At 40.5% G+C, this 24152-nt stretch overlaps 2 protein-coding genes across 3 annotated transcripts; one reads left to right on the top strand and one right to left on the bottom strand.

The window, feature by feature from the left end:
* Positions 1–4468: 4468 nt before the first annotated feature.
* LOC116257282 (uncharacterized) lies at positions 4469–6212 on the top strand. Its single transcript, XM_031633898.2, has 2 exons — positions 4469–4851; positions 5982–6212. The coding sequence occupies exons 1-2, from the start codon at positions 4484–4486 to the stop codon at positions 6127–6129; spliced, it is 516 nt and encodes a 171-aa protein (XP_031489758.2). The 5' UTR covers positions 4469–4483; the 3' UTR covers positions 6130–6212.
* Positions 6213–9859: 3647 nt separating this feature from the next.
* On the bottom strand, positions 9860–22455 carry LOC116258040 (cyclic nucleotide-gated ion channel 2). 2 transcript variants are annotated; one of them, XM_031635110.2, is made up of 10 exons: positions 22207–22455; positions 21419–22097; positions 15612–15827; positions 13417–13739; positions 12891–13002; positions 12262–12498; positions 12013–12099; positions 11117–11421; positions 10834–10920; positions 9860–10342 (listed from the first exon to the last, which is right to left on the bottom strand). In XM_031635110.2, exons 1-10 carry the CDS (start codon positions 22245–22247, stop codon positions 10165–10167), a joined length of 2265 nt encoding a protein of 754 aa, XP_031490970.1. In that variant the 5' UTR covers positions 22248–22455; the 3' UTR covers positions 9860–10164. The 2 variants fall into 2 exon arrangements, with proteins under 2 accessions (XP_031490970.1, XP_031490972.1); XM_031635112.2 differs by lacking the exon at positions 10834–10920 and having other exon boundaries at positions 22207–22453.
* Positions 22456–24152: the final 1697 nt, after the last annotated feature.

Raw genomic sequence — 24152 nt, 5'->3', positions numbered from 1 at the left:
CCCGCTCGAGGAGCGCACCCTCCAACTGTGCTTCGGAGGTCCCCGCCCGAGAGGCTGCAAGTTCTGCCTTTCTACTCAACGCATCCGCTACCACGTTGGTCTTTCCAACCTTGTACTCCAGAGCGAAATCAAACTCTGCCAAGAATTCCTGCCAACGAGCCTGCTTCGGAGTTAGCTTCTTTTGAGTCTTGAAGTAACTCGTGGCCACATTGTCTGTCTTAACAACGAACTCTGCCCCCAGTAGGTAGTGCCTCCATATGCGCAAGCAATGCACAATGGCGGTCATCTCTCGTTCATGCACCGTGTACCGCTTTTCAGGGTCCTTCAACTTTCGACTCTCATAGGCAATCAGATGACCGTCCTGCATCAATACCCCACCAATGGCAAAATCTGAGGCGTCTGTGTGTACTTCAAAGGGCTTGGAGTGATCTGGCAACCTGAGGATGGGCTCTTGTACAAGGGCACGCTTCAGGCCTTCAAAGGCATCCTGGGCAGACTGAGTCCAAATCCAGAATCTATTCTTCTTAAGTAGGTCAGTGAGGGGCGCCGCTATCAATGAGTACCCCATGATGAACCGTCGATAGTAATTAGCTAACCCAAGAAAGGACCGCAATTCAGGCACATTTGAGGGCGGCTTCCATTCTTGAACAGCCTTCACTTTCTCCGAATCCATTCGTAGCTGGCCATTCCCTATAATGTGGCCGAGGAAACTGATCTCCCGCTGTCCAAAGAGACACTTCTCCTTCTTCACGAAAAGATCATTTTCTTTAAGTACTTGGAACACCGTCTTCAAGTGACTGACGTGCTCCTCAAGATCGCTGCTAAAGACCACAATGTCATCAAGGTAGACCACCACAAACTTGTCAATGCAGGGGTAGAATAGCTTGTTCATTAGAGTCGAGAAAGTTGCAGGGGCATTCGTCAACCCGAATGGCATGACTAGGAACTCATATGCTCCATAGTGGGTGACGCAAGTGGTCTTTGGTTCATCACCTTCCACAATCCTGACCTGTCAGTAGCCGGAACGAAGGTCCAACTTAGAGAAGATCCTCGCCTTGCCCAATTGATCGAACAAGTCCGCAATGAGAGGCAAAGGATACTTGTTCTTCACCGTCACCTTGTTCAAGGCACGGTAATCCACATAGAGTCGCTTAGAGCCATCGTGTTTCGTTTGGAACAATACAGGAGCTCCGAATGGTGCCTTAGAGGGGCGGATGATCCCTGACTCAAGCATGTCATCAAGCTGCCTTCGCAGCTCCTTCAATTCGGCTGGTCCCATTCTGTAGGGGACCATAGCTGGTGGCTTGGCTCCGGGAACCAAGTCAATTTCATGATCAACTTCACGCCTCGGGGGTAGGCGCTTGGGCAGCTCTGGGGGCATCACTCCCTCGAACTGCTTGAGGACTGAGGCTAGTCCTGGCGGAATGACTCTCGGCTGAGGGTCATCTTCTTCTAGATGCACGGCCACGAGGAATGTTTGTTCCCCATGACGCACGCCCTTCTTTAGCTGCATGGCCGACAACATCGGCTGAGACTTGCTCCTGAGGGAGTGGCAGTGCACTGTGTGAGACTGATCCGCACCCATCAACGTCAATGTGTTGGTCTTTGGCAACATCATTGCATTCTGGCCTCGAAGGAACTCCATCCCCAAAATCACTTTGAAATCATCCAGAGGTACTAGGAGAAGTTAGTGACTCCCGTCCAGCCCTGAATCTGAACCATTACACCCTTCGCTTCTCCCAGGATGGGCCTGGCTTCAGAGTTCACCGTTTTAAGGGTCCTCTGCTGCGGCACAGGCTTCAATCCCACTCGCTCCGCCTCCTCTTTCGAGACGAAGTTATGTGTAGCTCCGGAGTCTACCATCGCAACAGTAGACGTTCCATTCAGAGTGACGTCTAGGTACATCAGCTCTTTGTTTACCAAACTGCTAGACGCTGCGCGGCTTTGCACAACATTGATCGTCTGAGCGGCACCCATTCGTGTTTGCCCTTCCTCGGTCTCGTCTTCAGTGGCCCTTGCGGCATTGGCCTGCCCGGTAGGTCTCACCCTCTTCGGACAGACGCGCGCTTGGTGCTTACCTCCGCAGACCCAGCAAGTCACTTCCCTTGGTGGCCCAGTGTAGTCCTTGCGAAAGAAGGTTTTTCTCTCGGTTGGCTTCTGGAACACCGATTCATTTTTGTTGTGATCTCGCCGGTCATCTCTCTTACCGCCGTGGTCGGACTTCTTCGCAGCCTTGAAGGTATCAGTGTAGCTTTTGCGTTGGGTATCTGCCAAGCGCTCGGCTGCCACATATGCTTGCTCCAAGGTCTCTGGGTTCGATCTCTCCACGTCGGTTTGGGCCCAAGATTGGAGCCCTATGATGAACCAGTGAAGTTTGTCTTTTTCTGGCATCATAGGCACATCCAACATGACCTTCTGATAAGCCCGGATGTAATCCCTCAAGGCGCCAGTTTGCTTTAGGTTTGCAACCAACCTATAAGCATGTCTTTCGGCATCGACAGGCATAAAGTACCCCTTCAACTATTTGCGGAAGTCGTCGAAGGTAGTAATTGTGCAATCACCATTCTCAAGGTCCAACATTTTCCGCCTCCACCAAGCCACAGCATCCCCCTCTAACAACATTGCTGCGGTCTTAATCTTCAGATCTTCTTCTACGACGTTCTGCAGATCCAGGTAGTATTCAACTTGGAACAGAAAGTTGTCGATCGCCCTCGCATCCCGGCTACCACTGTACTTCGCCGGACATTGGACGTCAACCCTACTGGTCCTCTCTTGGCTACTACTAGCTGAGTTCGTGCGTAGCAATCTCTGATTCGAAGCCCGAAGTCCAGCAACTTCGTCCTGTAGGATCTTCACCAAGTCGGAGAGCGATCGGTTCATGGCCACAGACTCGGCCATCTGTTCTCGCATCAACTTCATCTCCTCCTTGAATCCCTCAAAGGTCTCGGCAGCAAAGCCGAGGGCTTCCTCATGGGTGGCCACATCTGCGACCAACCTATTCACCATCTCTTCCAGGTTTCCCTGGTCATGGGCCGGGCTCGCCTCCTCTGGGCGGGCCGGCTCCTTGCCTTTGGCACCTCGCAGATTGTATTGTGATGCCATGACGTTCTCCTCAACAGCAGCAAGTCGGCGTGACGCTCTACACCGACTCTCCGATCGCTTCCCCAGTTTGAACAGAGCCTAAGCTCTGATACCAGTTGTCACGGGCCGACAACTCCGGACCGTGCGGCGCGGCAAACTCTCGCCAGTAAGCTGCAAGCCTTCGCCTCGTTCAAGTGGGCGCAGATCACTTGAACGCTTTCTCGAAAACAAAGGATACAAATTTGCATAAAGAGTGTGGAAAGAAAACTCGCAATATATTTCACTTCAAAGAGAAGAGTACATCACGAGGGAAAGCAAGTAAGCTATTACACTTTACTTACAAGGATGGCCGAAGCCGCTTACAGAATTCCCGATGCCGACCATCCAAAACAAGGAATCCCAATATTACACTTAGGGAGCTATTTTGAGAGGGTACTCCGACATAGGTGAACAAACTAGCTTACACCAAGACTCAACATAAGCAAAGCAAATACAGCAAAAGCAAAGGACTGTACAGACTCTAGACGCAGGGGAACATCCTCATTCCAAACTTAAAAATCAAGTATCATAGAAATATGATAATTTGAATTAAAATTCTCAGATTAAGATCACAAACATCTAGATTTGGATCCGATTTTTCCCAAATATAAGTCCATGTCCCTCACCAGAGTCCCATTAGAAACCAGATTTTCAAGTCTATATGATTTAACTTTGCATGCATCATTTTAGATATAGTTTATCGATATGCATGGGTCTAATGATGCAATGGACATAAATCTCAGATTCATCTCTCATTCACATATCCCACTCTAAGACCCACTTAGATTTTAAAGCAATGTGATTTCAAAATCACGACACATTTGCTTTGTTAGATTCTAGACAACATTTAAACTTAAGTATTTGAACATTTAGTCTACTCTTTAGTCTGATCACTCATGGTAAAGGCACCCAGACTGGTCCAACCTCATACCAATAGTTAGGCCCATCTCTAAATGGAGGTGAGTACAAGTAAATTATTTATGTACGGTCTAAGTGTCGATGAAAATTTTACATGTAAATAGTTTAGTATTTAGTATTGGACCCTCTTATCCAATAGGAAAACGATGAGGGAAAAAGTTGGAGTTAATTAATAATAAGGATAAAGCTTCCCATTCACCCATCCTTTAATTGAATTTTTGGAAAAAAAAAAGAGAACAAACCCTTGAGGTATCTACTACTACACACAAAATGCACTCTGGCAAGGACACAAAAAGAAAAAGGGAGATGACTAACTTGTTTACCTTGGTGTACAAGAAGAGAAAGCATAGACTGGGTCGATTTCTGGACCATCTTTGTTAGTGGTTCAATTGGACCTGACGTGTATTCTTGCTACTCACTTGGTTCATCGTTGGGCCCAATTGACATGGGGTCCATAAAGAAAGCTGTAAACCCAGTGTCAACAAACACATCCACATATCGAGAGATAGGGAGGAAGGAGAGGATGTCGCTGACTTACGGGTCCTTGGTGGATCCTCCGGCGCTCCTACTGAATGGCTGTGGAAGGAGCCACAGAGTCACTCCTGAGTCTTTGTTGAAGAGAATGAAACCTGCGGCCATGGCATTCGAACGCACGGCCACCATCCGGAACGAGAACAAGGATGACCGGGAAAAGAGAAAGGAGGACGGCGCGGTCGGCGGCCGTGCAGCTTTCCCTTTGCCTGCGCGAGTTTCGACGGCTCTGATTGCTCGATCGGCCATTGCTGTGGTCGCCTTGGGATTCATCGATGCCGGGTACTCTCCCTCTCTCGCTCTCACGGTCCCCCTTTCCTTCAATAAACTGCACTTTGGTTTCACTTTCCCCCTCCTCCCCAACTGCGCCTCATGGTTGGGGAGTCAAATCTCGGCCACCGATCTGAGAAAATGAGGCGGTTCTCGAAGGTTGGATGTCTTGTGGACATGTTTTCTAATGTAAAATCCATACAACAAAATCTAAAATATGGTTTTGACATTTATGTTAATTGCACGAAAGCTTCTAAATATTATAGAAAAACAACATCTCTGGATAGAACCATTGTCTTTCTCTTTCCATTTTGAATAGGATAAGGACTAGTGATTTTGAGTGTAAAAATACTTAATGGCTGACCTTTTATAATTTTCAAAAATTTGGTATGTTGTTTAGTTAAAAGCACCTTAAGGATCATCAGATTTGGTTAATATAGTGGGTTATATAAGCTAATGAACCTGCAAACGCCACATAAATCCTTTTATCTTAATGTTCCGACAGTTAATTTGAATAAAAATAAAGGGTATAATATATTTACTTATATACATACCTCTCTGGCACCAATAATGTTGTTTTATCGTAATCCAATTGTATAGATGAAAATTAAATATGTAAATAATGGTTTATGTGATTTTAGATTAGACACAAAAACACGAATATACTTTCAGTCCTAAAAATTTGTTGTAGGTCATTGATTTTTGAAGCTCTTAACATACTGATACCTCTCAGGATTGCTAGATCTAATTTTTTTCTACTAAAAAATATACAATATTGTACTTAGAGAGTTTGATGAACATAATTTTTTAATTTTTGAATATTAAAGTTTATATTAAGTGTGGATTGATAATGTTCATGCTTCAACATGTTGTCTGGGCAAGGAAAAAACTCGAAATCTCTTAAGCATCTCCATTGCACGTGAACATTATGAGCACAGTTATGTGTTTTCATCATTGTCACGTGAACATTATGAGCACAGTTATGAGCACAGTTATGTGTTTTCAACAGTCTCCAAATAATTTACGTTCAAGCAACTAGCAAACATGCATAACTGGACTTCCATATGCGTTGGGCAGCTTACATCCCAACAGTAATCTTGGCGCATCTAAGGAGCGGTTGGATTTCATTTGCTTTGTTTCAGGTACAGTGGCGATTGGTCAAGGATTGGAGTTATCTCTAGAGAGACTGAGGAAGTGCTCAGGCAGGCCGCTTATTTTGTGGTACCACTATGTCTATACCTTATTTTCAAATTCTCTGTAGAAGAAGAGACTCCATCGAAGAACAACTAATTCGCAATGAAAGACCTTGTATTTATGTTTTATAGTTTCATATAATGGCTTGAGTTTGTTGAAGGAAAGTAGTTTATGCGTGATTGGCTGTTACGACTTGGATCTGCTTGTTGAAAACTAAAGATGAAGACTTTTCCAAGTTTAGAAAATTTTATAAAATTGTGGAAATTCAATTTGAAGCTTGGATCAAAATACTTAGATCCGACAATGGAACATAATTTAAGAATCATTTGTTTGATCAATTTGAAAAAAAAACACGGAATACACCACCAATTCACTTGTGCGAGTATTCCTCAGCAGTATGGTGTTGCAGAACATAAAAATAGGCAACTGCTTGAGACTGCTCATGCATTTTTTTCTTCCAATGAATGTGCCAAAGGATTTCTGCAGTGATGTGTTGATGACTGCATGCTATATACTTACCGAACTCCTATAAGTGTTTGAATGGTAAAGCTCCTCTTGAGATTCTCTTAAACAAGAAAATCAAAGTTGTTCACATGAGAATATTTGGATGCATAGTTTATGTTAAGAATAGAGGCATCAACAAGCTTAGTCCTAAAGCCATAAAGTGTATAATCTTGGGTTATTTGTCTTCTAATAAGGGATATCGTTGTTATGATGTCAACTCAAAGTTGGTGTGTCATCTCAGAAATTCCATATATGGATTAGAGTAGTCACCAAGGGCTTGGCATCAAAAGTTGTGTATAACTTTGGAAGGAAAAAATTTTGTAAGTTATGTTAATAGCTCTTTATTTACTCGGCGTTGCGGAGAAAAACTTGTTATTGTCCTTATATATGTAGTTAATATCATTTTAACCATTAGACGACCTGATATCACTTATGCTATCAGCATTGTCAGTCAACATATGCATACTCCAAAGAACGTTCATATGAATGCAGTTGCAAGAATCTTAAGATACTTGAAAAGGACTCCTTGACAAGGAGTATGGCATTAAATCAATAAAAGCATTGAGATTGTAGGCTATTCGGCTGCTGATTGGGCTGGCGGTTCAACTAGGAAATCTATGACAGGATGTTGTGTATATGTTGGTGGAAATCTAGTTTTTTTAGAAAAGCAAAAAACAACATACAAACTCTAGATCCAGTGCGAGGTAGAGTACTTTACTATGATGACTACTGCTAATGAGCTTATCTGAGTTAAATCTCTCATTTAGGAACTTGGTTTTCAAATTGTGTATCCTATCTCAATGTACTGTGATAATCAAGCTACCATCCATACTGCTGCAAACTCTGTGTTCCAAGAATGAACAAAACATCTGGAGATAGACTATCACTACATCCATGAAAATGTGCAAAGAAGGGAGAGCTCCACACCATTTACTAGAAGCTCAGACCAACTTGATGATGGCCTCACCAAGAGCTTGACGTTCAAACTTTGGATGACATCAAAGGCAAGTGGGATGCATGAATCCCTACAACCCACTTGAAGGAGAGTGTCGGACGAAAGTATTTTCTGCGTGATTTGGCTATTACCAAATCTGTTGTATCTTTTGTGCCTAGTTTATTGTATTTTACTTTTTTGACATATTCCGCTTTATTTGAAAGTGTTATTAGTGCTTCCTTTATGTGGTGGTCGATAATGATCCATTGCAGCCTATATATTCCTTGTACAAGGTGAAAGAAAATTATCGAATAAAAGTCTGAGTAGAAAGTTGCTTCTTTTGGTCATGGATGTAGGCCTTGTGGACAAACCATGTTATCTGTGTTCTTGTTTTCTCACTTCTATTCTCTATATTCTTTTCTCTACATTTGTTGAAGGAAAGTAGTTTTCGAGTGATTTGGCTGTTACCAAATCTGTTGTTTCTTGGTTTATCAAATCTCTTGTTGCCTAGTTTATCGTATCCTACTTTTTTGGGATGTTCCGCTTTATTTGAAAGTGTTATTATTGCTTCCTTTATTTGGTGGTCAATAGTGATCCATTGCAGCCTATATATTCCTTATTCACGGTGAAAGGAAATTATCAAACAAAGCCTCAGTAGTAAGTTGCTGCTTTTGGCCATAGACGTAGCCACGTAGGCGTTGTGGTCAAATCATATTGTCTGTTTTCTTGTTTTCTCGTTTCTGTTCTCTCTATTCTTTACTCGACATGGTACCAGAGCCATAAGGCTCAACTGTGACCCATTTCTTTTGGTGCTTGGTATTCTATGTTATCGCTGAAAACACACCCAATAGTGTCATTGAGAAGATTGTCATGCAGGAGCAAAGAAATCCAGCAACTAAGATCACATACGTTCGCTTAAATGGATCAAATTATTTGGTATGGTCTGGGTCAGCAATGCTTTATCTCAGCGAAAGATCCAAGCTAGAATATGAGACAGGCGATCTCCCAAAACCAAATGAGAATGACTCCACTTACAAGGAATGGTGCTCAAATAACTATCTGTTTATGTCATGGCTGATTAATACTATGGAGCCAAAGATCTGCCAAGGGTTTTTCGCTGAAACGGCGACTCAGATTTGGAGGAAAGCTAAGGACTTGTACAATGAGAAAAAATGACATTGCCCCTATGTTTTAGCTATTTCAAAGCATTAGAAACCCTAAGAAAGAAAATCAGCTCTTCGTTGAACACTTGGGTGCGATGCAAGGTATGTGGGATGAACTTGATTATTTTTGCAATATGTCACGAAGTCTAAGATCTAGATAGAAACTTGTGAACAACAAAAAATGTTTGAGTTGCTTGCAAGTCTTGGCCTAGATATGAGATAGCTAGAAGTCGGATTCTCATGTTCCCTCAGTTACCATCATTATCTATTGTTTGTTCCATGTTAATGAGAGACGGATCCAGAACAAAGTCATGAACCATCAAAATAAAACATAATATCTAAAAAAGGTAGGGTATGATAAACTAGGCAACAAGAGCTTTCATAAACCAAGCAACAACGGATTTGGTAACAGCCGAATCACACCGAAACTACTTTCCAAGGCTTTGATGTTCAAACTTTTCAGTGACATCAAAGGCAAGTGGGGATGTGTGAATCCCTACACCCCACTTGAGGGGAAGTGTTGAAGGAAAGTAGTTTCCACGTGATTTGGCTGTTAACAAATCTGTGGTTGCTTGGTTTATCAAATCTCTTGTTGCCTAATTTATCTTATCCTACTTTTTTGTGATATTCCACTTTATTTGGAACTGTTATTATCGCTTCCTTTATTTGGTAGTCGATAGTGATCCGTTGCAGCATATACATTCCTTGTACAAGGTGAGAGGAAATTATTGGATAAAGTCAGCAGCAACTACAAGTTGCTGCTTTTGGTTGTGGACGTAGGCGGTAGGCCTTGTGGTCGAAACCACGTTATATGTTTTCGTGTTTTATCTCTTCTGCTCTCTCTATTATTTTACATGGTATCGGAGCCATAAGGCTTATTTCTTCTAGTGGTTGGTATTCTCTGCTATGGCTGAAAACATACCCAATAGATGACTAAAATATCAAATCTCTTTTTTCTCCTTCATTTTCTCTCAACATTTTATCTTAGAAAGGTAAATAATCAAGATAATTCCTTACTACTCTTCCATCTAAGGATCAGGTACCCATCAATTTATCTTTACAAATATATAAAATCATCGGAATATTTGTAGAGGAGTAGTTGCTTATGAAATTGGTGATTTCTCCTTCTTTTCCCCGCTTTTTGTTTTTTCTAATGCTAAGTTGCTATCATGTTCTTGCTGACTCTTACCCACCTCTACATTGAAGGCTCTGTCATCGAAGTTCATTGGTCATAATAATATTTCATTTCCAAGAACAGTTCACTAACATGTTAGTAATACATATACAACTTTCTTTGAAGAATTGACCATTATTTCTCAATTTCAAAGTCTCAGGCATAGTAGCTTTTCCAAGCAACCATGGAACACCTGAGTATTTGATGACTGACTCCAGGTGCCTGCCTGTCTGCCTGTTGCCTACTGGTGTTGAAAATAGGCCATTGGCTACAGATCGAGGATGCTTTAGCAGCTGAAAATGCTTCTTCGATTGTTATGCAAGTAACAAATTGAGTTACCATAGATACATTTGATGCTACTCTAGATGATCGTGTGGCCTGAGTGACAAGAAAATGGCAGCATAATGTCGGAGTCTTCTCTCATTATCCACATTTTCTACTACCTGGATTAACTGTGGGGAACTTAGTTGATAGCGTCTCCAGGCCAATTGTATATTAACCGCAGCCCAGGTTCTCCAAGTAGAGGAATAGTACCTGATTAAATAAATGCATTGTTAAATGTATGTGTCATTGTAAACAGTATAAAACTGACAATGTTTATTTAAACCAAGTTAAGAAAAGTAAGCTTGCAAACCCAAGGTCTTATCTATGAGAATCATTATCTTCTCGGGATATTTGAAGGGGTGATAAAACTCCTTTCTAGTAATACTTCACCTAGGTCATCCGAGTCTTTGCCCACCTCAATCAAACACAGTTAAGATCTTAATATGTTTCCCTTGTCCCCATTCTTGTCAAAGCAAGGGGATTATTTTCTCATCTTCACTGATCTCTCGCCTCATTCTCATCAAAATAAGGGGAGGAATTCCCTCTAAAAATTTGGGGACTCATTTTCACCAATCCAAGTATATCAAAAAGTCGGTTTTCATCTGCATCCAAACTACTCGAGGGAGTTGGTGGTGGAATGTGAAAATTGGTCGTGGCTTGTACCAAATTATGATCCCTTTGCCCCATGCTATGGCACGTACCTTTTCACTGGAAAAGACTTTTTTGACGAGAAATGCGTCTTAGTTTTGAAGTGAAGCAGATTGCCTCCCCTTAAGAAGGAAGAAATCCTGCAGCAAATATCTGGCTTCATATGAAACAAGAACCATGTCATGAACAAATGACATTTTGCAGCATTGACGTCACTGCTCATGAACTTGTCCAAGTTCATACAGTCACACACACATGCATGTTTATGCACAGAAACATGGCATCTGACTGCTGATGCATGGAGTTCTCAAGATTGTGAGAGTAAGATTTAAGCACCTTGCAGTTCTTTTGAGCCTTTCATTGGCAAACTTGTATCTGAAGTGCTCAGTGATGTACTTGAGATCAGCAGCGTCGAGCCCAAAGGCCTCAGTTGGCTCGAGGCTGATGAAAGTGGCAGAGGAAGGAGGCAGTCGCTCCACAAAAGGGCGCCTGAGACACCAAGACAGCAGCTCATCACCAAGAAAGTTGCCTGGACCTAGCTTACATGTACCAAGCATCCCTTTGCTCAAGCTCTGAACGCTTTCAAGATGTCCTTGTACAATGAATACCATGCGCTGCACTGGGTCTCCCTCACGAATAATCTGTTCATTCTTAAAATTTATTAGTGTAAGTGACACACACACACACACCGTGCTTGGCTGTTAAGTCACAATATTCTTGGTGACTCGAACCAGCTGAGAGTTTCGAGAAAAAGGAAAAAGGAAAAGATCTAGAATCCTCTGTTTTCTGCTAAGACTGAAGTCACGAATCTGATCATGACTCACAACTTTCACAGAAGCTGCATCCCTAGTTCCCAGTGAATATTCAAGGAACAATCACATACAACAGACAGATCTTCAGGAGGGAAACCATATCAAGGACGAGGTGAAGCTTCTGCTTCAAGAAGAGGCTACTCACAGGACTCAAACAATTGGTCTGTCACGGACAACCCAAAGTCTTTCTATAAGAAAACATGAAAATTCTGCAGTGCAGGGATGTAAGCTAAGAACACAAGCAGAGGAAGAGAAGGCCACTTGTACACGCATCATTTAGATCTCTCAAATGGCTCCTAAGTCATTTCAATAAGAGAAAAATTTGTTTTCTGGACCTCCAGGGTTCAATCATACATGTCCAAGAAGAGGAACTGGCTGGGTTTCAGTTCATGTGCTCACGTATAGAGTGTAAGTTGTTACCTTCTCATCCTTGGAGAACACAAGCGGTTTTATTCTGTCACATATGTTGTCCAGGATTAGATCATCAAGATTGAAGAACAATGGAACCTGATAGAACCCAAAAATGAGAAAAAACAAGAAAATGAGACCAAATTTGCATGGATTCACTGATCTTAATTGCAATACACACTCTGGTTCCTGGCCTTGGCCTGGAATCCACGTCCACTCTAGGTGCAGATGCACACAAAAAAATGACCCAAATGCACCCACCTGTTTCATGAGGTCCAGGCATAAGTGGCGTTTGATGTCTCGCCTCAAACCCTGAGGCAAGTCCTTGATCAACTCCATCTCATCCTCACCTCTCATGGTTGCCCACCGTTGGTGCTCATAGTGCCGGACTCTCTGCCTCAGCTTTGAAGGCAATTGTCGTCGTCGCATCCACCACTCCATATCGCGACTGCGTAGCTGCATCATCCTTTTTCTTGCCATCACTGATTGCAAAAAGACCTGCATAGCAACATGTATATGCCACTTTAGCTAAAGCTTGAGAGATCAGTTTGCATTTAGTACATACTACATACAACCTTTTCATTTCAAATAAGCTTGAGAGACCTAAATAGATGTGTGGTGAAGCTGAGGTATTTTGCCAGGTGATCTCTGGAGTGTAAAAAAAGTATGTGCTGAAACAAGGTTATCCAGTAGTGTTCACTGTCATGGTGCCTAAATTGCCCAGATTATCTACAGCATGCACGAACTTGGTAGCTTAAAATGTTATCTCCAGAAAAATAAATAACTTTATTTCTGCATCTTGCTCAAATCTAAAAAGAAATCTTAAGCTTAGGTTGTCTTTCACGGCTATCAAAGATCAGTCTGTGGTCAATCTTGTAAAAGATACTTGCCTGAATATTCCCTATGAGCAATGTGAAGAGAAGCAGACCACTAAGCACTATAGTTATGCTGAAGATGACTTCCAACCATTGGCTTGTAGGCTCCAGGTCATTGCCGAAGGTGCTACAAGGGAATGGAAAATACTCAAATTATTACTGATACACTAGCTCACACACACACACATACACAGATAAGCGCATGCTCTGGATAAGGGGAGGTAGTCATTTGCTGCTGTTTAGTGGGTATTTTTGTAATGGAAGGTGTTTCATGTCCCTTTTAATTCCAGTGCAGTTGCAGATGGAGGATACACTTGGTATGACGTATCATTGACCAAAAACTGATTAGGATGTGAGACATGGTGTCTATGTGCTGGTAGACGACAGCATTGATTAAGTTAACAGTCGCATATTTCTGATTCTCTTGTGACTCATGGAGATTAAGAAGCCAGTTCCTTGATTATCATGTCCAAGTTTATGGAGCACAGAGGTTACACAGCAGTTAGCTGCCTGCATTATGAACTAAAGAAGGACTGCTTACCTTAGAGCCATGAGTCCCCAAAAGATTGGATAAAGGATCTTAACTGCCAAAGAACCACTTGTGATGACCGGCAACGCGGTTCTATAAATGCCATAACGAAATGGACCACTGGGGTCGAGACATGCCGGAAGTTTCCTGACCGCTACAGTCTGATTGTCGAAGCACGGGAACTCCAGAAGTGTCAATGTGTCCGTCAACTTGTAGCAAATGTCTTTGGAGCACGCCAGCGGCCGCACATGACATGTGTTGTTCTGCTGACACTCTTGATGTAAGCATGACGCGACACGTTGGATGGCAAGAATGTACCAACATCCACCAGCCACCTGAAAATGTTACTACAACTGTAGTTAGAACTTCATACTTCCTTCGTTTCATGTGGTTGACAAGCAGTTCTCAAGCAAATGAGCAAAAACCCATCGTCTCCTTTGCACTAGGAGCACTATGTTATGCCTAGATTCAAAGTTAAACTTATTTCTTCGAATCTTTGAATTTAATTTCATATAAGCATAGAAAAATGCTGCTAAACTAAACTCTCATATCAGTAGATTCAGTACTCTCATCTTGTTAGAGACTGGAAGGCTCCCCCACTCGCCCTGCTTTTAGGGTTGCATGAATGCCAGTAATGGCAATGGGGCACCCTTAGATACTGTTCTCATTACCTTAAGATGTAGAGGTGTAATGCCCATAAAAATCAATGTAGAGGTGTAATGCCCATAAAAATCAAACTACAGACGTATATGTTCATGTCTTGTAACTCGACTTACTATGCCATGCCCATTGAGGCGACTCTCATACCAGTATTCGAATCCGCTCGAACAATAGTAGGCGCAAAAGCACAAGGAAGTTTTGGAAGACTTTAAAAATTCAAAGGCACATGTGAAGAGTAAAAAAGTAAGCCATTTTCTCGTGAAACTTCCATAAGCTGGGGTATTGAAGTTTCTTATGTATGTAACCTTTTTATGTACTGTGGACAAGTATGTGAATTATGTAATGTGATTGAATAAGCATTTTTTATTTTAATAAATATTTAATATATTTTTATTTAATTTGTAAATGGATAAATAAGAAAAATGCGTTTTGATGACATGTATTATTTTCTCAAGGTTTCTAATTTTGACGACATTTATATCGGTTTTATATATATAGAAACCAATGCACACTAATTTCAAAAGTAGAAAGCAAAAGAAATAGCTGCATTTTTATGAGCCACGGACCGCTGTGATGCTGATCCGATATGCATTAGCCTGTTCAGGTCGAGACCGGCCTGATACCAACAATGAAGGTAGTATGTAGATTTCAACTAATCTTCATGTTGGATTGAACTGGATCCAGAACTGCTAGTCGGAGATCTACTATCGTCCAAGTTGACGGGAACCCAAACCTTCGTTCATATGGACCACAAGAAGATGGTAGAAGACTGGAGGGTCCATATCCCAGGCAAGATTATCACAAGATAACATGTCCATTGCCTCACAAAAGACATGACAGATCAAGTGTAAGACCAAAGAATTGGGTTTATTTAGCAGCTGTGGGGCCAGCGCACCTATTTGGGCGGCTAGTAGATTGTTAGCGCTATTTTAGACGACGAAGTATCTCAACTCCTAGTTGAAAAATTTAAAATTTAAAAGTTTCAGTATCCAAATTTAGTATTCTTTATTTTCTTTTTTTTTTTCGTGACTGAAAAATATTAAAGAACCATTACAATGTGAAGTTGACGAATTTGTTTAGCTCAGCATTGTTAATATCAGGAACGGGCACGTTGAACATGATGATAAATTGGCCGAATTGGCTGACAAGAGTTATTTGAAATCTCTGTTTATTTTAAAATTTAAAAATAAATATTTATTATAGTTATCCGTCAACCGGTTCGATTTCGATGCTCGATTCAACATGGACATGCATCAACTTTTTGCTATTTAAAAAAAAATATTTGAAAGGGTCATTCATTTTTCATTATTGTCGACAAGCTTTTCTATTTATTTTCTTAGAAGATAAACTTTTTAATATTTTTGGCTTGTTCATAACTAATCAGCGGAATTTATAAAACACTTGTTCAGTGTTTTTTATATTGGTGATAATTAGCAGCGTGATCAAAGAATAGGCACCGTATCATCCAGAAAAGGATATTATTATATTTGGTAGCTAAAATAAGCTAACTAAAATAATTAAATCAGAGAAGTTTTAGAAAGACTCACATGAGAAGCGATGAAATAAGCGATGAGGTTGAGGCCGAAGCCCCACCAGATGGTGCCGAAGACGTAGCCGGTCACCTTCTGCATCCTTCTCATGAGGACGACGCTGTGGTAGACTTTGGGAAGGAACTGGAACAAGAAGGTGAGCAGGAGGATGGTCATGGTGGACTTCATCTCTCCCTCCCTGATCAGCTTTGGCACAACCAACCACATCACAATCTGCACCGAAACCAACCAGAACGTCAATCAACTGACCCATCACCCACAAACAGAAGAGAAGAGAGAAAGCTATCAGCCTTCTCCTAGCTTCTTGCTCATTTCATTTACCCGTGAGACGTACAGCTTAGGAACTGTCCCTGTACTAACGATGGACCAGTTTGGGTCCATGTGTCTTCGATTAATCCAAAACAATTGATGTTGCCTCTCTTGAAACCAAGACACAAATTGGTATATACAAAAAAAAAGAAAAAAAAAAACAACTTTCCACCTTTTGTGGAGGGCTGGGACAAATACAAAGAGGTTTCTGTCCAACACTCAAATGGGCATGGACTCCATCGCCTTGCCGCTGTTTGGCAACAAACTTTGTTAATACCCTATGAATCTGCCCCAAAACATGGAATACATTTATAAAATATCATAACAAGTGACAAATTCACGGGATAATAACAATGTAATGTTATTGTTATATGAATTTGCCCTCAAAATAGAAGCAGATTTATATAATATTGTGTGATGTTTCATAAATATATCTCAAACGATCCCTATGATACCCTTTTCTTTTCAGTTGTAGACACTAACCCTGGTTGCTAAACCTTATAAGGTTAGCTCCTCTTAGAATTAAAAATCATGATTTTAAGTTTCTGGATTCATCGATCTTTTCATTCACCATGTCCAAACCAAAGTTGCAGTTCATCATAGGGGTTTCTTGTTTAGCAAAAAGAATTACTTAGAGACATCTGGTAAAAAAAATGCGTTCTTTGAAATACAGTCTTGAAACACATATCTAAGTTTGATTGTATATAATGCGATTATATGTTCTTGTTTTGAAAAAATGGCACGATTTGTTCATGTATGGATGTCTGTTTCTAGATTCAGTAATCAAATGCTGGATAAAATTACACTATTTTTTGAAACAAACAAGAATATAGTGTTAAGATGTATTGCAGGAGAAATTTAAAAATTAAATAAGTTGAAGTGAGATAAAACTGAAAAGGCTAAAGGGTCCCAATATTTTCTTAAATCTTTCCCCAACTTTTCTTTGTAGTGCAGACTTTCTTTCATGCTATCAACGCCCCTGCAATTCAGTGGGGAATGAGAAATCATTAGGTATTTGTGTTTGTGGATGGGCTGTATTGGGTGAGTAGAAGTATTTCAACCTACCACCTGAAACTCCCTCATTCCCCATCCCCATGCAAATGGGCTCTGATGGAACTATAAAATAAATATGATTTCATGCCCAAAGTGCAGAAGTTTCCCCTAAGACATGTTTTTATAACACGTATATAGTACTAAAGTTTTCTGACGAAAAATGCGTCTATGCACTTAGGTTTGTGAAGAAGCACCATTTATATTTTACAATAAATTTTCACAATCATCTCCACATTTTTGTTTGTGTTAAAATTCGTTTCCTTGTTTCTGGTCAAATTTGTGATGTCAAGGACGAATGCCTGAGCATTAGGAAAAACAAGAAAACTGAAAAAGAAAAGACGGGCCTGAATAGTCATTAACAATGTGGCGACCATTATGAAAAAGGAATTACACTAAGTAACAATAATAAGCTTAAGATGCTAAGAAAACGGACCGAACTTAGACAAGTTACGTATCATACTTTATGCCCACTAATTGTTAATGGGAGGACATAGTTAAGCATATGCAAGTAGTATTCTGTTTACAAATCAACTTTCATATTCCATTTTACTAATTCCCTGCATTTTCACAATAGTTTAAGATATTTTCTCTAATTATTTTTTGCAATTCTTAAAAAAAAAAAAAACAGAGGAAAACTTGATGGATTTGCTCTTTGCCAAGAAAATCACGAGGATGAGACAAGCGTGGCATTGTTCATGAATCATGATATTGATCACGTTGGACGGCCGACTTATATCACGATCAATCGGGAAATTATCGTGATCTCGGGAACTTTGAATAGACGTGTCAATCCGGAAGCACGGAAAATCGGGATCTTGGCCGCGCTGCATGTGATTCAGTGGTCTCAGCGAAAGAGACCGCGGAAGGTAAATTTCTATCACGGCCAGGGAAAGGACCGCGGGGACAAATCGCCATCTGGAGCACCACAAGCTTCTAGAAAATGACAAACGTGTCCGTACGTCCCCTCGTCTCCCCATAAAGAGTCGGTTAGTCTTGACGGAAAGCGAAAAAGAAAGAAGGGCATTTATGGTAAAAAAATCGAACTAGAAGCTAACGCAATCATTGCGTCAGGATTTTCTTTTTTTGGATTTAAGTAGGGCACAAAAAATATGTAATTAAAAAAATATTATTTTTTAATATAAAAAATAAAAATTTCGTTGGTTGGGGTGGGCCATGGTCTCCCTCCGCTCCGCCCCTGTTGCGTGGAACTGCATCTATATAACTAGTAAAAAATAATATTACCACAATAAATCGAAAACTAAAACTTACTAAAATGAAAAGCTTAAGAAAATTAAAAAAATTAAAGTTAAAAAATGAACAACATACGGTACGTACCACCGTTCGATTGAAATGGATTGAACGAGAGCAAATCAAGCCGATTTTCATAACGTCGTTACCGAAGTCTTCATATTTTGGACAAAAAGATGATCGCCGTAAAAGATTTTTATTTTCAACATCAAAGTGGAAGTTTGCATTCCGTACACCTCTCGTAGGAAGGGTGGCACCCGTTCAGTTCTCAGGGACCAGAGTGGGATCGTTGTGGGCACTTGTTTCATTATCAGGTATATATATATATATACATATATATATATATAGTTTCAAATCAAGAAGATGTTGGAGGGTGTTCTCTAACAAGAAAGTTAGATATACAGAAAGAGATTATTGGAAAATATAGACAGAGTAAATATATGCATTATGTAAATTAATTACTAGCTGTTTCATCAATTTGATTGGTAATTCACGAAGTCTAGCTTATTAATTAATTAATCATATTTATAAAAATGTCTCAAGGCCAAGGAGGGATTGCTGTGGGTCCTTAAACGAGATTTGGTTTTTAATTTTTTTTTTCGCTAATTAGGATATAGCAATTATGGGTGAAAGGATGTTGTGAAAAAGAAACTCTAAACTAAAAGAAATAGATGGAAAGGGAAAAAGTAAATGAAAGAGAAAAGATGAGTCAGAAAAAGCTCTGACAAATGAAACTAGTGAACCCATTTTCCTACTATGCACATTAAGGAAACAGCTTTTCCGACTTGTTACAAATAGTGGTGTGTAACCAATGTTGAAATTCCATGTACTAATTCAATATAGTCCTCAATGCTGAATCTAAACATAAAAAACGAAACAAAACAATTCTTTGTAACAGTTTTCCAACTTACTAACTATTTCGGTAGTTAGACTTTCGTCTCTTAAAAAAATTTATGACGGTCTGATATTTTGGTTTATATTTATTCATTAAAGAAAAAGTATACATGCTAAAAAATTAATTTTATTAGTTATAATTTTTATCAGCATGAAGATAAGATAACATCAACAGAAAATATTTGCACACAACTATAGGGCTCGCACTTTGTTGAATTGTACGTACTTAAAAGAATAAACGTAACCAACCCAAGTTAACTTCTCACCGTAAGCAATTGGGATGTAAGTAGAGAAAATGTTGGAAGTGCCCACACATTGGAAATGAGATATAAGACTTGGGAAATGTGAAAACAAATCCAAACAGAAAGAGATTAATAATCGAGGAATAGCATATGACATTATTGATTCTAGGTAAGTGGAGCCAAATCTCCCATCCAACTCCTTTTCCCCTAAAATCTCAACTTGATTGATAGAAGTACATTACAAGATAGATACCTACCCTTAGTATCTATCAATCAATCATCAATAGAGTATATACATATGAGATAGTAATGGGACTTTACCGTGGATGTACATTTGTCCTACTGGGATGGACTTTTAAGTTACTAACTGAAGTAGTCAGGGGGAACGTATACATGTATAAAATTAATATGAAAACAAGTTAGAAAGATCCGAGCATGAAGATAGTATATCCAGGTTAATTGGCTCTGAATTTAATCAGAAGCCAATGGGAAAGATCCCCAAGCTAAGATGGCAGGTGTGGTCTGAATTGGATCAGAAATGAGTCTGAACTGAAGCGTATTCGTCAACCACTGGACCACTGTACCAATATATACTAGCAACGGAACGGGTTTTTGTTGGGTAGCCTCAAGTCTGGTCCTCCTCATTGTAGTAAGATCCTTTTCAACACAATTGCTAAAAGAATAACCCAAGCTCACGAGGCCTCGTCTGTCATATATGCTTTCTCTCACACATAAGCACATAATTTAATCATTTCAACTTTTAGCTACTTTTAAAACTATTGCGACGTTATTTTTTATTGTTAATTATTTTTATACATTTGTTAACCTTTTATAAAATGGCATTCTTTTACATTATAGGCCTTTTCACAACCGATTCAGCTAATCGGCTGATTCACTGAAGTGGCCGGGCTGCCCTTTTGTTTCACAAACCGATTCTTTTTTATCTAATGTTCATATCAACCATTTAATGGTACTAATTTTTTCGATTAATTTTCAGTAATTTTTAAGAAGCATGTTATGTATGATTGCCCTGAACTCAAAAGGACTTTCTTCCTTTCTAAGAGCACCTTAGCTATGTCGAATAACATGAAGTCGATTGGTTATTAAAGAGCAATATAAAAATAAAGGTATATAAGATATACTCATTAAATGTTCAACGTATGGGAAGAAAATATATAAGAAAGAGACAAAGGGCAGCGCATTTGGATAACGTGGAGGCAAACCCTTGTTTTACATCCTAAACTTAGTGTTTGGCTACCATTAAGACTAGGTTTGAGGAGAACCCAGTTTTGAGAAAACTTGGTTTCCATTAAAACTAGGTTTGAGGAGAACCCAGTTTTGAGAAAACTTGGTTTCCTAAGAGAGAGTCAAAAGTGTGTCAACCAAACAAGTGAATGGAGTTTTAAAAACTCATTAGAAAACTTAGATTTCATAAAACTATGTATAGATGAATGTGTCATCTAAACGCTCCTGAAGAAAATCGCTGCTGTTGCATGAATGAGAGTTTGTTTGAAGGTACACTAATATACATTAAACAAGATTTATTTTTTAAATTGAAAAAGTAAAATCAAAAGGTTTTACCATCGCTCCGAAGAAGATTTTCCCAGGATCTTACCAAAAAGTAAAATCGTTTACACCGCCACAATTATGGATGAAGGGAGAGAAGAGAAGGGTGGTCTAGAGAGGCCAGTGTCTTGTGAATTGAGGGTGGTAGAAGTGATCAACCCCCCCAACCTGAGATTCAAGCAGAAATCTCCGGCAACGGAGTGCCGTACAATGTCGAAAGCTTCGTTTGCGGTTTGTCGATCCTGGAACTATGTCATTTTATCAAGGAAAAGCGGGGTATTAGCTGATATCCATAACTTATTTTTTTGTTAAAAACTTTGTAACTAATATTTAACGGAAATTGATAATCAGAGTATTAGCCGAGTATAAATAGCATATTTCTTCGTTCAAAGACATTAAAAAACAAAGAGGCAAAAAATTCAACAGCCACAAACAAGGATTCCGGCACTGATCAGGTCGCTTCAATATATGGACGGGGAGAGAGGGAGATACCTGGGGGAGGGGGAGGACGACGAAGAGGTCAAGCCAAAATCCCCTTGCGGAGCGGAGGTAGTGGGAGGCGATAGCCCTTGGGTCCCACACCAGCTTCCCGCAGCCCACCACCATGCTCTCCTTCGACACATACGCCAGCCTGAGCTGCATCCACATGTGGCTCGCCACATGCGTCGCGTCGGCGCAGGTCCGCAGCGCCGTCACCACCGCCGCCAGCCCCCCGTCCAGGTACAGGCACCCCGCATGTCCCCTCCCCACCGAAATTGCGTAGAAGAAGAGCGGGTCCAGCGCCACCGCTGTCGCCCGCAGCAGCAGGAGCGTCCGGTTCCGCCTCTGCACTGCCCGGCTCCGGGGGTCCAGCGGCCGGCCCAGCAGCCGGGCCCAGCCAGCCCTCCGGGGCGAACGATCACTCGGAGGATCATGGCGGGGCTCGTCGGAGGTCGTGATGACGGTGGCCTCTGGACGGTGAACCGGGGCGAGGGAGGAGCCGGCGTTGGCCTCCCATAGGAGGGAGTGGGAGCTGTGGAGGCAGCTGACGGAGTGGAAGGCTGGGGTGCCCTGCTGGGTGCACGCATAGCATTCACCAGTCGCCATGCTGCTGCAGCTGGAGATGGAGATGTCGCCTGCGTCTTCGCCCACGCCGCTGCACTTCAGGCGTTCTTTCCCAAATAATAGGCATCTGCACATAGAAAATCATAGAGAACCATGTCCCGTAACTATCCTCCTAGCCGGAGTTGCAGGAGTTGCAGAAGAGAGAGAGAGAGAGAGAGAGAGAGAGATTGTTTCACCTCCGTGAGAGAAAATGCTGGATTTCCGAAATAAAAGGCATCTGTAACTAGAGTGAGAGAGGGAGATCAGCCCCGTGATATAGAGGTGGGAAGTGGGAAGCGATTGTAACTAGGAGAAGGCTGTGGATGTATGACAAAGAAGAGCGAAAAGATACAATGCGGAAAGAAAAAGGGAGGGAGGAAAAGAGAAGAAGGAAAGAAAGGCATACGTGTAAGCTGGGCGAGAGAAAGGACGGGGGGACGGGGCGTATTGATTTTGGCGTTTCCTGTGGTTTCTAGTTATAAGGACGGCAAGGGTACAATTTCCGTTTGTCTGTCCATCTTTTCGACATGCTACACTTGGCAGACGGCGTGCCTACAGATTGCCGTTCATCTATACGATCAACGGCCGACAAAACTGGGCCTCGTTTTGTGAGTGCATGTGGCTTATAGAAGTGAAGAAAACGAGGGTTTACCAGGACCCGTGGTCTTTGGCTTTGCAGGTGTCATAGGGGTCGATCACCATGCTATACCCCGAGTACAGTATATGAATTAACAAACGAATTTATATATAGCTTATGCCGACATATGGTGGCATGCAGCTTGTACTCGGTAGTGTTCAACTTTTTCCCATCTTCTCAAAGTAAAGAAATACACTTACTTTTTTTTTTTCTGAAGGCAGCTTTATCTAATTTTACGATTCGCAACAACTGACTTTTCGGATGGGTTTTGTGTTCTTTAATATAGCTTCAGTATTATTACTAGAGCTTCGTTTGACTGTCACACATCGTTCATTCATTGTACAGGTAGTAACGCTCATAATATTCTTCGAGTGCAGGAGGGGTGCAAAACCACATGTAGAAATGCTTATAATGTTCATTCTTGTTTGATTTGTCACATGCATGTTCATTCTTATTGCCGATTGTAGTTCAAATTTTATTTGTTTTTTCTCATAATTTATGTACCAAGATGATACTTTACTTCCGAATTTTAAATAGTATTTTTTATATATCTTGAATCCTAGCAGTTGATGTGGTATCCTAAATAATCAATATCCAAAAATCAGGTTTGCATTTTACATATCTGAATTCAAAGCAGATCTACATAATCAATATCTAAAATTCAGTAGTTAGTCACTTATGGGCTTTATATATAGAATAGAAAAGCTCAATAACTATGAGATTTACATAACCAAATTAAAAACTTAGTACAAAATAACTGCATTTAGCAACGTTGAGATTATGGTACAAAATATATTCAGTAACATTGAATTGCAGACTGCAACAAAATGCGACGTTACTAAATGTGCCATACCATTACCGTAATGCCTGCTGCTACACGAAATATACCATTAGTAACATGAAAGAGCACATTGCGCATGACATTTTCAGGCATATTGTATCTTCCATTAGCATGTTGTATCTTCCATTATGTAACATAATTATTCTTTACAAATGTTATTAACACTGACGTTTTCCTCGCATTGCTTAATACCAGTCTAGAACATCAAAAAACATAATAAATATTGTAACATTGGAAAACATTACAAATTTTGGCAGTGACATTGTTTTTGCGCCACAAATGTTTTTCTTTCTTAAAAAAAATATCATCCAAACGAGGGATATGGACTTGGTATACATTATACACCTTTTGTTCATTGATAACATTTACAAATATGCTATATAAGCACATATAGAAAGACATTTTGTACATCGTTTAGAAGTTCACATCGATAAAACAAAATTAAATCAACTAAATTTACAAAGACAATGGTACTATCATGGGTTGACTCCTTTAGTTCGTGCAGCACGATAAGAACCTAATTGCCGTCGGCCTTCAAACCATCGAAAGGGGCGCAAAGATCATTTGAGAAAACAAAGTGCATAAAGAAAACAAAGTGTGAATAAAAAAAGCTCGCAATGTATTCATTTTGGAAAACTTGTACATCATGAGAAAGGTAAGAAAGG

Source organism: Nymphaea colorata, chromosome 7 (assembly GCF_008831285.2).
Source record: "Nymphaea colorata isolate Beijing-Zhang1983 chromosome 7, ASM883128v2, whole genome shotgun sequence".
In the NCBI taxonomy this organism is placed as follows: Eukaryota; Viridiplantae; Streptophyta; class Magnoliopsida; order Nymphaeales; family Nymphaeaceae; genus Nymphaea; species Nymphaea colorata.
This window is presented reverse-complemented; position numbering and strand designations above follow the sequence as displayed.

Bases quoted from the DNA above. Each gene is read 5' to 3' on its own strand.
- LOC116257282 (XM_031633898.2), top strand. From the start codon at position 4,484: ATGGGGTCCATAAAGAAAGCTGTAAACCCAGTGTCAACAAACACATCC. The intron at 4,852-5,981 runs GTACTCTCCCTC...GCTTTGTTTCAG, and splicing joins TTGGGATTCATCGATGCCGG to GTACAGTGGCGATTGGTCAA.
- LOC116258040 (XM_031635110.2), bottom strand. From the start codon at position 22,247: ATGCCTTTTATTTCGGAAATCCAGCATTTTCTCTCACGGAG. The intron at 12,499-12,890 runs GCAAGTATCTTT...GTTGCTATGCAG, and splicing joins TGCTCATAGGGAATATTCAG to GTCTTTTTGCAATCAGTGAT. The intron at 10,921-11,116 runs GTGCTTAAATCT...TATTTGCTGCAG, and splicing joins AGGCTCAAAAGAACTGCAAG to GATTTCTTCCTTCTTAAGGG.